Source organism: Syngnathoides biaculeatus, chromosome 13, assembly GCF_019802595.1.
Source record: "Syngnathoides biaculeatus isolate LvHL_M chromosome 13, ASM1980259v1, whole genome shotgun sequence".
Classification (NCBI taxonomy): Eukaryota; Metazoa; Chordata; class Actinopteri; order Syngnathiformes; family Syngnathidae; genus Syngnathoides; species Syngnathoides biaculeatus.
In genome coordinates, this window is record NC_084652.1 from 115,835 (window position 1) to 129,110 (window position 13,276).

General features: G+C 45.6%; 1 protein-coding gene across 5 annotated transcripts in view; it reads right to left on the bottom strand.

Moving 5' to 3' along the window:
• The window catches only part of LOC133511404 (adhesion G protein-coupled receptor L2-like), a 153,265-nt gene that overhangs the window by 43,490 nt on the left and 96,499 nt on the right, over nt 1–13,276 (bottom strand). For all 5 annotated transcript variants that reach the window (XM_061840288.1, XM_061840287.1, XM_061840289.1 and 2 more), the window contains exons 6-8: nt 10,262–10,564; nt 7,403–7,503; nt 4,562–4,747 (exon numbers count right to left, since the gene is read on the bottom strand). In XM_061840288.1, coding sequence (XP_061696272.1) covers nt 4,562–4,747; nt 7,403–7,503; nt 10,262–10,564 — 590 coding nt within the window. The remainder of the gene's footprint in view (nt 1–4,561; nt 4,748–7,402; nt 7,504–10,261; nt 10,565–13,276) is intronic.

Consider the following 13,276-nt stretch of genomic DNA (forward strand, 5'->3'; position numbering starts at 1 on the left):
ATGCGGGCACTTGCGGCTTTTACGCGGCTGCGGCCTACGTATGTACCAAATGGTATTTCCTTTCCAAATGTACCGGAGAGAGGTTTATACCCAGGTGCGCTCTGTAGGCCGGGAATTACGGTACTTGTCACAAGTCACAAGCAGCTGGCGGATCCCCCGTTTCGCACGCTACGACACACAATGCTCGTGTCGCCTCGGTGAACGCTCCCAAGGAAGAAGAAAAAGTTGAAGACTTGAAAAATTAATCCCAGCGATAAAAGGCTATTGCGACGGGAGGTCAATTTTTCATTTTATTTTGACGCTGCGAGGCGGGCATGCGAGATGAGACGAATTGCATAATGTAAGCGAGTGAAAAGTGAGGCAGAACGCCACTTTTATCACACTTGCGGCTGACAGGGAGGTGCAATTACGACCGTGGGAAGGCAATTATTCACACGACGCACAACGGAGTTGCGAAAAGACGCGACGCTGCGAGGAAGGAAGCGTGTGAGCGCGTGTGGGTGCGCGCGTGAGGAGGAATGCGAGAAAGATGGATGCAGAGGAGGACAGAGACGGAGCGATATTGACATTCGCCGATGGAAAGGGTTCACGGGGAGGCAGCCAAGCACACGAGGACGTTATCCGGGAGACATTTTGGATGCATGTTGCTAAGCAGGCGGTAAGGGGGTGGGGGTTGAAAGTAAAAATCAAAAAAATCAAAATCAAAAAAATCAAATCAAAAATACATTATGTAAAAAGGCTCTCCGATTGGTACCTTCATGTACGCTCTGCACGTCTTCTCTCGCTTTTGAAGCTTTCCCCCCCCCACCCCACACACACACAAACAAAGAAAGATGGTAGTGAGAAACAGGAAGTGCCACATCCGGCCACTTACCATAAATTACATGTGCTAATAATGAGGGGGGGGGGGGGCCTGGAGGGATGTGGGGGGGGGAGAGTCTGACAGAGGAATCATTAAAAAAAAAAAAAGATGCAACACTTCCAAGAGAGAAAGGAAGGGAAGATGCCGAGGCTCGGATTTGGGACGCTCGCTCAGGGGATGAGGAACAATGACACATGCCGTCATTTTTTTTTTTTTGGGGGGTGGGGGGTGGGGGTATGATAATGCACTACAAACTCCTTTGCGGCTCTCTCTCAGAGCTCCAACGGCTCCCCCCTCGCTTTTCCCCAACTGAGCTAAATCACACGCTGCACGGCAGGATAAAAATGTTTTTTTTTTTTTTTTAATGCGGGCAGAAGGTCTAAAAGTACACCGTCACACTATATTAATTCTGCAATATCAGCATACGTGGGGGGGAAAAAAAAAACACAGGTGATATATTCTTATATTCTCAGCAGAATGAGAATTAGGAACCTAAAAGGAGAAAAAAAATTGCAGGAAATATGCACACCGGTGCCAGCGCCCATGAATATGTCCATTAATTGTGATTTTTTTTTTTAAGTGGGGAAAAAAATGTACCATTTAAGTAGGATTTATGCAACATATTATGGCTGTAAGTATCCGCCAAGAAAATAAAGAATAAATAATTTTATAAACTTGAAATAAATCCGTGAGTCTGAATGAAAAAGAAAAAATTACAAAGCACCTCGCTGGGCATCTTCCAATTGTTTAAGAGTTATGTGGCATATTTTTATAAATCACTGGAAGGAGTTTGGTCCTCGAAGGCCTCTTTATGAATTTTGCTTCGCGAGGTGGTGAAAAAAATGTTTGGGTGAGATACACGTATGCTACAGGGACCTAATTAAAAACTTGGATTTCTGGTACAAAGATAATATGACTCAAATATATGCATAATACATTGAGAAATATGAATACGAAATAAGAACATGTTGCAATTAATACAAAAAAACTAGTTGATAGCGTGTGGAAATCAATGGGGATATTGAAAAAGAAAAAAAAAGAATAACGATTCATATTTGTGAGTTATTTTCTTATCACTTTAAAAACAGAAAGACCACTATAATTGAGTCTTTTTTTTAATAATTGCAATTATAATATAGACTAATAATTGTGAGACAGCAAGACATCTTTCTAACTAGTGATTGGCTAGGTGGAATCCCGTTTCGGATACCTTGTGGCGAGGCGTTTGCCGTCCATTTTAGGAGATTTTTTTTATGCAAACAAATATGATACCGATGCCTTATGGCACGGGTGTCAAACTCAAGGCCCGGGGGCCAGATCTGGCCCGCCACATGATTTTATGTGGCCCATCGAAGCCAAATCTAGAGTGTCAATTTCGAGGATTCTTGTAAAAATCTGTACCACAATTTCAAATAGTCAAATATCATAAATGATAAACATTTTTGTGTCACCAAACGTGAATAGTTGAAAAACACATTACCCTTGCTTTCTGATTCCAAAAATAGTTCATAAATTGATGATGCAAATATGTTGAAATTATTATAAATATTTTTGTTCCACAGTCATGACCGCCCTCAGAGGGAAATCGGAACAACAATGTGGCCCGCGAGAAAAATTAGTTTGACAGCCCTGCCTTATGGCAACCAAATATTGTTCGCCTGCCATATTTCTCAAATACGGTTCCTTGCGCTAAAAAAAGTACAACTCGGCAGTTCACGCCGGAAAATTACGCGACGCCAGCGAGATGCGAATAAACGGGCGTCGCCGGGTCTCAGAAAAGACTTTGTTTACAAACGGCGCCGTCAGAATAACAACGCACGTCTTCGCAGCCGTCAATCATCTGGCGGCGCGGCGGGGGGGACACATGGCGGGCGTTTGATGCGGCGCGCACCTCCACGCTCGTCTTCGGCACGCCGGCGTGTTTTTAAAATGGAGGTGTGTTGAATTCCCAGAGGATTGAGGATCCCTCTCTGGAGGAGACCAACCAGCATCCATTTTGGGTCCATTATGAATTTGAAGCAAGCAAGCAAATATGATTCCTTCTCATCTCTGAATGACATAAAGGGCTGGGAGGAGTCAGAAGGTTCTAAAGCCCTACAGTGAGGCACCGAGTCTCCATTTTGTCTCATTTTAAGCAACCAATATAGTTCATTGCACCATAAATCGGCGGGCGAAGTCACATGATCCGCGGCGACCATTTTGGGCCAATTTTAGGCTATAACGGGTGGTGTGAAATCCGATGGCTCCGCTGCCGTAATGTGTGTCATCCAGTTGCACTTTTATGCAAAGAAAGATGGCCCGTCTGCCTTTTACGGAGCCTTTTGCCAACCAAATATAGTTCTAATATCTATGGCGAGCCGCAATTTTAAAGGTCAAGTGTCACATGTAATGGATGATTTTTAGGATGGACCCATGTGTTTTTTCACCACAAAACGTGATTTTGACGTGTATGGCTTTTTGTAACTCCCGCCATGAAAATCCTCTCGAGGGATTTGTTTTCGAGGAGAAGCAGGAAGTGACGTAAAGGGCAGTAGCGCACTCAAGCGGACTTGTTAGTTTTACCTACGAGAAGCGAGCTCGTTGTTCCGTCGTGTTAGCCAAAATGCCGGCTCGTTGCACTGCTGGATATTCCTCAAACACTCGGGAGGATGGATTTACCCTTCATAAGTTCCCAAGAGACCCGGTTCGTCGTGAAAAATGGATTGCACATGTGCAAAGGACGGGAGCTTCGTGGGTTCCAAATGACAGGTAGGTGTGTATACAGCTACTAAAAAAAATAATACTTTGGGCGGGGACCACGTAATCCGTCCGTCATAACGTAAGAAAAGATCCGCATATGTATGACAGGGGTGCTAAATGTGTCGATGTGCGTGCCGGGCTCGCCGCCGAAGGCTTCCGTGCCGGGCTCGCCGGCGAAGGCTTCCGCATCGTTCCTCGCAGACGAGCACGGCTTCAGCCGGGCTGGCTCCTACATACTCTCTGGGAGTCTGTTGTTAGTTAGAAGTAATCCGCGTATCATCTAAATATGGCTCGAAACAATAGGGTAATATTGCCCCGGACACTTCAGTCGATTGTGACTGTTCTGTTCTTCCGTGTCCCATAGTAGGGACCACGGCGTGTTTTCAACGGCGAATGTCCCAACGTGACGTCACGGGCAGGAGATGCAGCCAATACGGCGACCACCTGGATGTCGGATGACATTTCCGCAACTTTGCGCGTGGATGACGCGCTCTCCGCTCATATTTATATTTTCATATAGACATTGAAGTGAATCATGTTATATGTATTTTTCATTTCAATATCTATTTTAGAACGTTTACGGGGATGACACTTGACCTTTAAGCAATCCAATATGGTCGCTCGCATTACAAAAGGCAGTGAGGTACCGCGCTGCTCTAGTGCCTAATAGCGCGGCCTTCATTTCGGGTCGCTTTGACGGAACCGAATGTGGTCCTAATGCCTCACAATGAGGTGCTTGGCATCCATTCGGGGTCAAACTTAAGCAGCAGGCGGCTTAACATCCATGCCGGAGCGAATCTGGCTCGCCCAGCTTCCGCTGTTATTCTTCGCCCGTATGTAAAACAAGGGCACGCGCCGCCTTGTGTTCGGATTTATCGCCCGGCGTCCCGCCGCTCGGCCCCGCTGCGGCGAGACGAGACGGTCACAATGGGCCGTAAAAAGGATCACGCGTCACAGTACCTTGTTGAAGCTACGTCCCGCCGAGTCCTTCTCGCTGGGCCTGAGCTCCTGCAGCTGAGCGTCCAGGATGTCCACCAGCTGCTCCATGAGGCGCACGGAGGAACTGACGTCACCGGCGAACACGGGGCCCTGCGTCAGCCGCGCCAGCTCGTTGGCGAGGTTGGCCGCGTTTTCGCCGCTTCGGATCTGGATGGCAAAGGATTGGAGGGGGGCGAGAGGGTTTTAATGCTATTAGCGGTACCGTTCGCGTGAGTTGCCATGTTGCGTTTGTGCCGCATGCTTGTGTACCAACACAAATAAAGCCCCCCATCGAATTTTGGTTCATTCCAACAAAGTAACACCAATCGGGCCCGGTTTATTGCAACAAAGCAACAACAATCTTTCCTGGATTATTTCATCAAAAAAAAAAAACTATAATTCACTGTCAAACCTTTTTTTAAACAATCTGGGGCTAGTTGTACTTTGATTGAATAAACCAAGTTATATATTAGTTCCTTTGTAAGGTAAGCGTGAGAGCGATGGAATAGATGCGCCGAGGAAGTGACTTTTACCCGTCCGGCCCTGTTAGAGCGGCGGCGCTAGCGTTAGTGCCGGGCTCAGCAACCTTTTTGAGGCTGAGGGCTACTACGTGAGCACCGATCATATCATTACACGTACATGCACTAGCGCTTTTTAAAACTTGTATGGTTTTTTTTTTTTTTTTTTTTTTAACAGACCTGTTCGTGCTACCTTTGTTGTTGCTATGCTAAGCTAAGGTATTAAAACTTTGAAAACTTGAGCGATAAAGGTAAGAGTGAGACCGGTGGAAATAAATGTGCCCAGGAAGTGACTTTTACCGGTCCGGCCCCGGTAGCGCTGCGCTAGCGTGTTACTGCTTCGTCTCAGTGATTTTTACCGGAATGTTTTTTTTTTTTTTTTAACTGACCCTGTTAGTGTGGCGCTAGCGTTAGCGTTAAACTGTGTACCGTCTTTCTTTGTAAATATCTCGTGTTTCAATGTGGGCACTTGCGGCTTTTACACGGATGCGGCCTGGATATGTACCAAATGGTATTTCCTTTACAAATGTACTGGGTGAGGCAGAGAACCGGGTGCAATCTGTAAGCCGGGAATTACATTTTTTTTTTTTTTTAATAAACCAGGGCTGATTTGTTACTTGGTTGGACTTCATTTTATCAGGTAACAACAATTATCCCCGGTTAATTAAAAGAAAGCAGCAGTTTATGATTTCATAAATGGAGCCTGGCTGATTTTAAATAAAAGTAATACCAGTCCATTCTTGTTTTTCACGACAAGAAAGCAACAACAGTAATCCCACTCGGGCCTGGTCTATTACAAAAATGTAATCACAAAGCGACAACAATGCGTCTGGTTTATATGAAGCAAAACGTTTTCACATGCAAATATGTCTTCTCCAGTCGAACAAAAAACAAAAATTCTTTGTTGCTGCGCCAAGTGAACTTTGAAGCCGCCGTCTACGTGCGCGATTTATTTCGCGTCTGTGAAACTTTTCAGCCACATGAAAAGAAGCTCGAGTCAGAAGTGTTTTTAACATATAAATTGACTTTTTATGAGTTGCTATTGTTTTTTTTGTTTTTTTTTTAATGATACGCAGTATGGAACAGCGCTTCCCATTTGATGTGCGTTTCCAAATCTTTCCCGACGGCGCCCGGGAACTCTGTCTGAACTCGCGACGTTCGGCAGGTGTTTTTCCCCACCGCGGCTTCCGTCGGACGCGCGGCGCTTTGTGCGTTGTTTTGTCGAAAAATCAAAGCGGACAAATCACCGAAGAAATGAGCCGGCGGGCTTTGATTGTCGCCGCCGAACGACTGCCGCTTTGACTCCGCGCAGCCGCGCTCGGCTCGTAGCTTGTCAAGATGTCGTCCTCAGATGTTTTGCAAGTACGGTGGCCTTAAAGGGTCAAAAGCAATATTTTTGGTGTTGCATCAAGTATCAAAGAATGTTAAAAGTAGTGGATGTTGTTTAAAATTAAAACACCAAAAGCAGTGGTAACAAGGTTTGGTATTACTTAGTCTATTACAATTGTATTACACACACACACGCACATACACACAGTTAGAGTGATTATTATTACTTTGTTGTTGTAAACCTGGGGTTATTATTTTTTTACTTTGTTTGAATAAACCAGGGCCGACTCATGTTCATTTATTTTACTAAATCAGAGAAGTTTGTTGATTCGTGCTAAACGAAAGCGTGGCAGATGGGTCTTCCCTTGCTTTAATAAACAACAACGTACGGCGTTACTTAGTTATCAGTCAGTTACGTCGTCGTAATAAATCGGGGCCAGTTTCGGATACCTTGTGGCGAGGCGTTTGCCGTCCATTTTAGGGGATTTTTCTGTGCAAATAAATATGATACCGATGCCTTATGGCACAGGTGTCAAACTCATGGCCCGGGGGCCGGATCTGGCCCGCCACACAATTTTATGTGGCCCCGCAAAGCCAAATCTAGAGTGTCAATTTCCAGGATTCTTGTAAAAATATGTACCACAATTTCAAATTGTCAAACTGCTAGCATGCGTTAGCGTGGCGGCTCTAGCGTTGAGAATTAAAAAAAAAAAAGTTTATGAAATTTTAGCTACATTTGCATGATAGACAAATAAAATACATTTCCTCTAGATTCGAATTTTAAAACCCCGCCCGCCAATGTTAAACTTTTGTCACGATTGTGACCCTAATAGCACACAAGCAAATTCAGATTCTACTCTCATATTTTTTTTTTTTTTTTTTTCAGGATACATCCCTCCATGTGTTATTTCTTGTACTGTATCTTTAGCAACCGGCGTCATTTTCCTTTTCATTTTTTTTTTTTTTTTCCTCTCACCTTTTGCGCCACTTGAGTCACCCAATGGGATGTGCAGTTGCTGAGGTCCGGGCCCTTGGAGCCCCAGTTCCCCGCCGCCGTACACAGGAAGGAGGCGATGCCTGCGGGAACCCAGAGCAAACGAGACGTTGGAGGGAGCCCAAAAAAAAAAAAAAAAAATGGCGCTCGGATATTCTCGCTTAGCTTTCATTCACGCACTGCTGCAGGAAACTAAGCGTTCGTTTCCAAACATTGGTAAAGCCTAGGTGGCTTTGTAAGGTAAGGGAAAATAATCATGGAGGGGTGGTTTGGGTGGGGGGGGGGGGGGGGGGGGGCGGGTTCTTAAACACAGTCAGCTTTAAACCAAGTAGGGGGAGAAAACCCCAACGGTTTTCCTGTGAAGCCGCATTTCAACGACTTCAGACGTGGGAATAAAAAACACAGGATGACGGCTAATGAATGCCGATTCTTTGACAAAGATGACAACACGTGTCGTCCTTTTCCTTTTTTGAACCCTCCTCATTCAAAACGAGTCCCAATCCGGCTTTGATCGTACCCTTTTTAATTTACAGTGCGTGCGACGGGGTGGGGGGGGGCGAAGGTAACTTTGCGTGCGGCTAATGATTGTCAGCCAAGGCGCATAATGGCCTTCAGTGCCGCCGCCGGGCTTTGATGTCGGACACTTTTAGCAACTGGACCTAATTCTTATCTGATACGACCGAGCGCGTACACTCGTGCAATCGTGGCTCCGAGATAGCAGAATTAATGGCGCTTATCACAAGGCAGCGGCTTTCTGTTCGCACGCAGCTTTGTCCCGGTTTCCATTTTTTCCCCCCCTGCCGGAGGAAATGTTGGACCGCACCGGGGTAAAACTCTCACCACCGTAAAACATTAACTTTTTGTTTTTAAGTAACAGCTCAGCATTATTTGATTTGACGCAAATCAGATCTTGAAACTTTTGCAGACGGTTGAGGTAGTCTCAGATATTTTCTTGTAAAGTTTGAAAACCTAACCACTGTCATGACTTGAAAAAAAAAATACAATAAACCATCTCCAAATTATTTTGGTTGTTGTAATTAACGTTCCCGGCTGCACATGATTAGAACGCGCTGAAATGATATCATTTCCACTCGTCCTCAAAAATAACAGATTTTAATCATGTGCATTTGCCGGTTCATTGCCCTGAGTTAGTGTGTTGCATTCACTGACAGTAGGAATCTCCCCTACTGAAAACAGTGTAGTGTTGAGCTATCCTCGTCACAGCGTTTCTGTGCCACCACAGTTTAGTCCTGTCTTGGTTTATGTTTCATAGTCATAGTCGGAGTTGATTGTTTGTCTCCAAGTCATCGGACCTCGCTGCATGTCTTTTGGATCCCGCCTAGCCTAGCGTTTCTGTACATCTGCCTGCTCGGACTGCTTACCCTGTTCCTTGAATAAACCACCCCTTACATCATGCCCTCGTCTCGAAGTCCTGCATTTGGGTTGGTTCATTACAACATGGTTGAATGAAATAAATGCAAAGCGTGTTTTTTTTTTTTTTTTCAGTGGAGGAGTGATTGATGTTTTAATAAACCACTTGTGTGTGTGTGTGTGTTTCTTTCAGCTTGTCCCTTTCGGGGTCGCCACAGCGTGTCATCTCAGATGATTCTCAGCAACTGTTTATATTTTGTTAAAATAAACCAGAGCCAATGAGTTCTATTTTGTATTGAAAAACTAGGGCGGATTATTGTCATTTTATTTCAATAAATCAGTAGCCATTGTTACTTTGTTTTAACGAACCAGGATTGATTGCTATTTTGCTTTAATAAACTAGGTCTAATTGTGTTATTTTGTTGTAATAAACCCAGGCCGATCGGTGTTATTTCATTTCAATTAAAGGGGGCGGACTACTGTACCTTTGGTTATCTTATCTTCATGATGTATTGTTATAATCTCGCGTAATTTACGGCGCTATATATTGTCAATCCATTGATGAACGCTAGCAGGAGATTATTTATTATCTTCCTAAAGCACGGAGAGGGGAAAAGTTTTCAACTTCAAGATAACGCAGTACCACGGGGGAAAATAGATATATGGACAGACTAGTCTAACATTAGAACTTAGATCGAGTCAAAGTAAATCACAAGCTCGTACTTATTATCGTTAGATACTGAAACATTACCTGTGTTATGTCCCAAAAATGTTTTCAATGTAACTTGGGGGTGCCAACATCCCCCCCGATTGTTTAGGAGCAGGCTTGTTTATTTCCCAACGTTTATGAAATAAACACGTAAATTAACGTCAAGACTACAGAAAATAAGCGACGTCTTTCAATATCAAATTTTTATTCTACTCGTGACAAATTTTACACGCGTGATTTTTTTTTCGTGCTCGACTGTGCAGATTTGCGAGTGCGATGGCACGCGAGCGTGATCGCGCCCGTCAAATGTGAGTGACTGTATCTTTATTATTATTTTTCTCTCAGCAGATGCTGACGCGAGAGGATTGATATTGTAGTACTGATGGTTTTATTTAAGCATTGGTGGATATTTACAATTGTATTACGATTGATGTAAGTCGTCCATTTACATTAACATGCGTGACAGTTTTTCCATTTGTATGCTAAAACAAAATATCTACTGTGCTGTTTTGAAATACAATGCTTAAAAACTTAACTGGTCCTATAATTATGTACTGTGGATAGATAAGCAGTTTTGGTATGTTCTTCTGTCGTCTTACGATCACTTCCGCAAGATTCGTAGGAAACGTCAACACAGGCACCAAATTGGTGACCCCCGCCACACACAATGAAAGTTTAAAGGCACGAAAAGATTTTCGTAGACTAATCGAGGCTAAAAAGTCTGCAGTTAGTTCAACAAGCGCACGTGGTGGCGGACTCACCTCTGGTGCCTTTAGGGCACGGCCTCTCCACGGACGATCCCGTGTGGGTCTGGGGCCAGTCGATGGTCCGCCGCCGGGTGGCCTCGCAGAAGCGCCTGGACGCGGGCGGCAGCTCCGGCGCGGCGGGCGCCGCCGTCGCCGAGCCCCGGGCGTCCTCGAAGGGGTCCCTGCCGTCCCTGGGGTCGGCTCCTCCCCCCGCGATGCGGTCGCCTGGGCTTTTGGCGGTGGGCGCCGCAGTAGCCGCCGTGACGCTGGTGGTTCTGGGCGGTGGTGATGACACGGGGAATTCGGCCACCGGCGACGCTAAAGTGAGCGAAACGTGGCGATGTTAGAGATGGAAACCTAAATCGTAGACTGGTTTTTACTCAACTGCAGAAGGAGGAGACATCTACTTTGAGAGTTGCCTTCATTTGTATACATTTTCGGAGATGTTGTTATAATAAAGCAGGAATGATTGTTGTTATGTTGTCGTACAAAACCGCAGTAGACTTGTCATTTTGTTGTAACCAAGGATGACATTTATGTTGTATGTTGTTTCAGTCAACCCGATTGACTGATTTATTCAATCCACGTTTTCATAAAGAACAATAAATTGATGTGACAACTGTAAATAAACCAGGACATATTGTTGGTCCTTAGTTATAATGACTCTGCTTTAATAAACCAGGGTGAAATTTTTATTGTCCATCCATTGACCGAGCCGCTTATCCTCACAATGATCTGCGGGAGTGCCGGAGCCCATTCCAGCTGTCATCGGGCAGGAGGCGGGGTGCACCCTGAACTGGTTGCCAGCCAATCGCAGGGCACATGGAGACAAGCAACAGGGGCAATTTAGAGTCTCCAATGAATGCATGTTTTGGGGATGTGGGAGGAAACCGAAGTGCCCGGAGAAAAGCCACGCAGGCACGGGGAGAACATGCAAACGCCACACAGGCGGGGCTGGGATTCGAACTCTGGTCCTAAGAACTGTGAGGCCAACAGTCTAGGTAGTTGCTCCACCGCGCCGCACTCTTTATTGTAAGAGACCAAATGATTTTTAAACTAATTTACAATTTTAAAACAATCTTCGAGATGGTTCGGATGCCTGTTGGTGGGTTCCGTTGTTCTGGTTAGCAAAGGAGTTCAAATGGGCAGAGGAGTGAATTCTTGATCGTGTTTTTAAAAAGATAATTACAGTCGCTACCCTTTTTTCGGGGAGGTGGGGTAGAGAGGGATTTGTTTATTTGAAGGAAGGTAAAATGCCTTCCATCCATCATTTGACAGGTTTTTGCGTAAACCATAAATAAGATATTCTGACAGATAAACGCGAACACTTTCTCGACAAGATTCGCTACCTTGAGTTGATTAAATGTCAGCAATGAAGACAAAGCGTGTTTGCTTAGGCTTTTCTTTTTTTTTTTTTTTTTGGGGGGGGGGGGGGGTTGTGATGGTAATTATTGGTGCGGTTGCTGCGTGGCAGGCAAATGGGCCGCTCCAACCCCACCCACTTCCACCCGCACTCCAAAACAAACCTCAAACACCGGCGAAAAAAACGATTACACGAGTCAATCTCCGCATTGCTAGCGCACAAGGCGCAGGTGCTTTCCGAGACGCAGAGATGCGATCTCCCGCGGAGCACCTCGAGATAAACAGGAAATGAGAGCAGAAATTGGGGCAGAATAAGGTTGTATCGCAGTCGGATTGGCAGACACGAAGACAAGCGGCGTGTGGATGGTCACTTGTCTCTTTTCTATCCACAACAAGCCGATTGCGTCGGCAGATAAAAGCAGCTTCCCGCAATGAGGTCTGGCGACGGTGCCATCTTCGGGCTCCCAGGGCGGTTGTGAGAAAATGCAATATCATGCTATCTGACACTCCATTATCACACACACATCTTCATTTCCTGGGGGACGAGGCCCACCGTCGCGTTCGCGCTAATCAGCTGGGCGGGGGAATATTTGTTTTTTCATCCAAAGTGAAATATGACTTTATTACAAAGGCGACGTGTGGCGGCGGCGGCGGTCACGGGGGCCACAGCTGTTCGCTATGAGGAAAATAAATAAAAAAAAAATGGGCCCGGGACCACCCCCATAGAGAGGCGAAATTGTGACATTTCCCCACAGCGACCTTTCTGCTTGGCGGGAGCTGTGCCTAATTACCTTACGCTCGTTCAGTCATTGTGTGCGTGTCAGCAAAACTCTCACAGGCCGGCCCGGGATGAATGCGGCCCCCGTGGAAGCCAGTGTCCAGAGAGGGTGAGGGTTAGTGGGCTTAAAGTCTTCAGTCAGAACTGATGAGAGTGCAAAGGGAAGGGTCGGGTGAAATGAGATCAGAGGAGTACTACTCAATAATATGATGAAAATAGCCAAACTTGTAACGTATTTAACTGCACTGAAGATAACCTGGGTCAACACAAGTCGTGTTCTGGAAACACATCGTAGACAACGTTTTCCAGCTCATCCCCCGTATTCATAACGTTCTATACAAACATACACCACGAAACAATCTGCTTCCAATAAGAAGGTCGGTTGCCTAGGGAATGACACGGAAAGTGCAAAGGACAAACAATTTCTGGTCCGTGTTGTTGCTCAAAGGACCGGGATCAAGTCGCACACGTGTAGGGCTCAACTCGAGCCTTAACCTTCAAGTCTCGAGTGATTCACGTGCCATTTTGCAGTCTTTGCTGGAATATCCGCTCGTCATAAATAGAGAACAGCAACAAGGTCAAATAATGATATCCATCCATTATCCAAACCGCTCATCCTCACAAGGATCCCGGGAGCGTGAGACCCCATCCTACTAACTCTACTCCCAGCTAGCTTCAGGCAAAAGGAAGACTACACCCTCAACTGGTCGCCAGTCAGTCACAGGGCAGATATCGACACCATCACTGAGCGGGAATCGATGCGTGTGTACCACTCCACCATCAGTCACCAAAATAATCATATTCGTGGCTGTATGTACAGGAGAGTGTGGTAAAGAAGTGAAGAACCGGGTCCAAGCGGGGTGGAACACTTGGCGGAAGGTGTCTGGTGT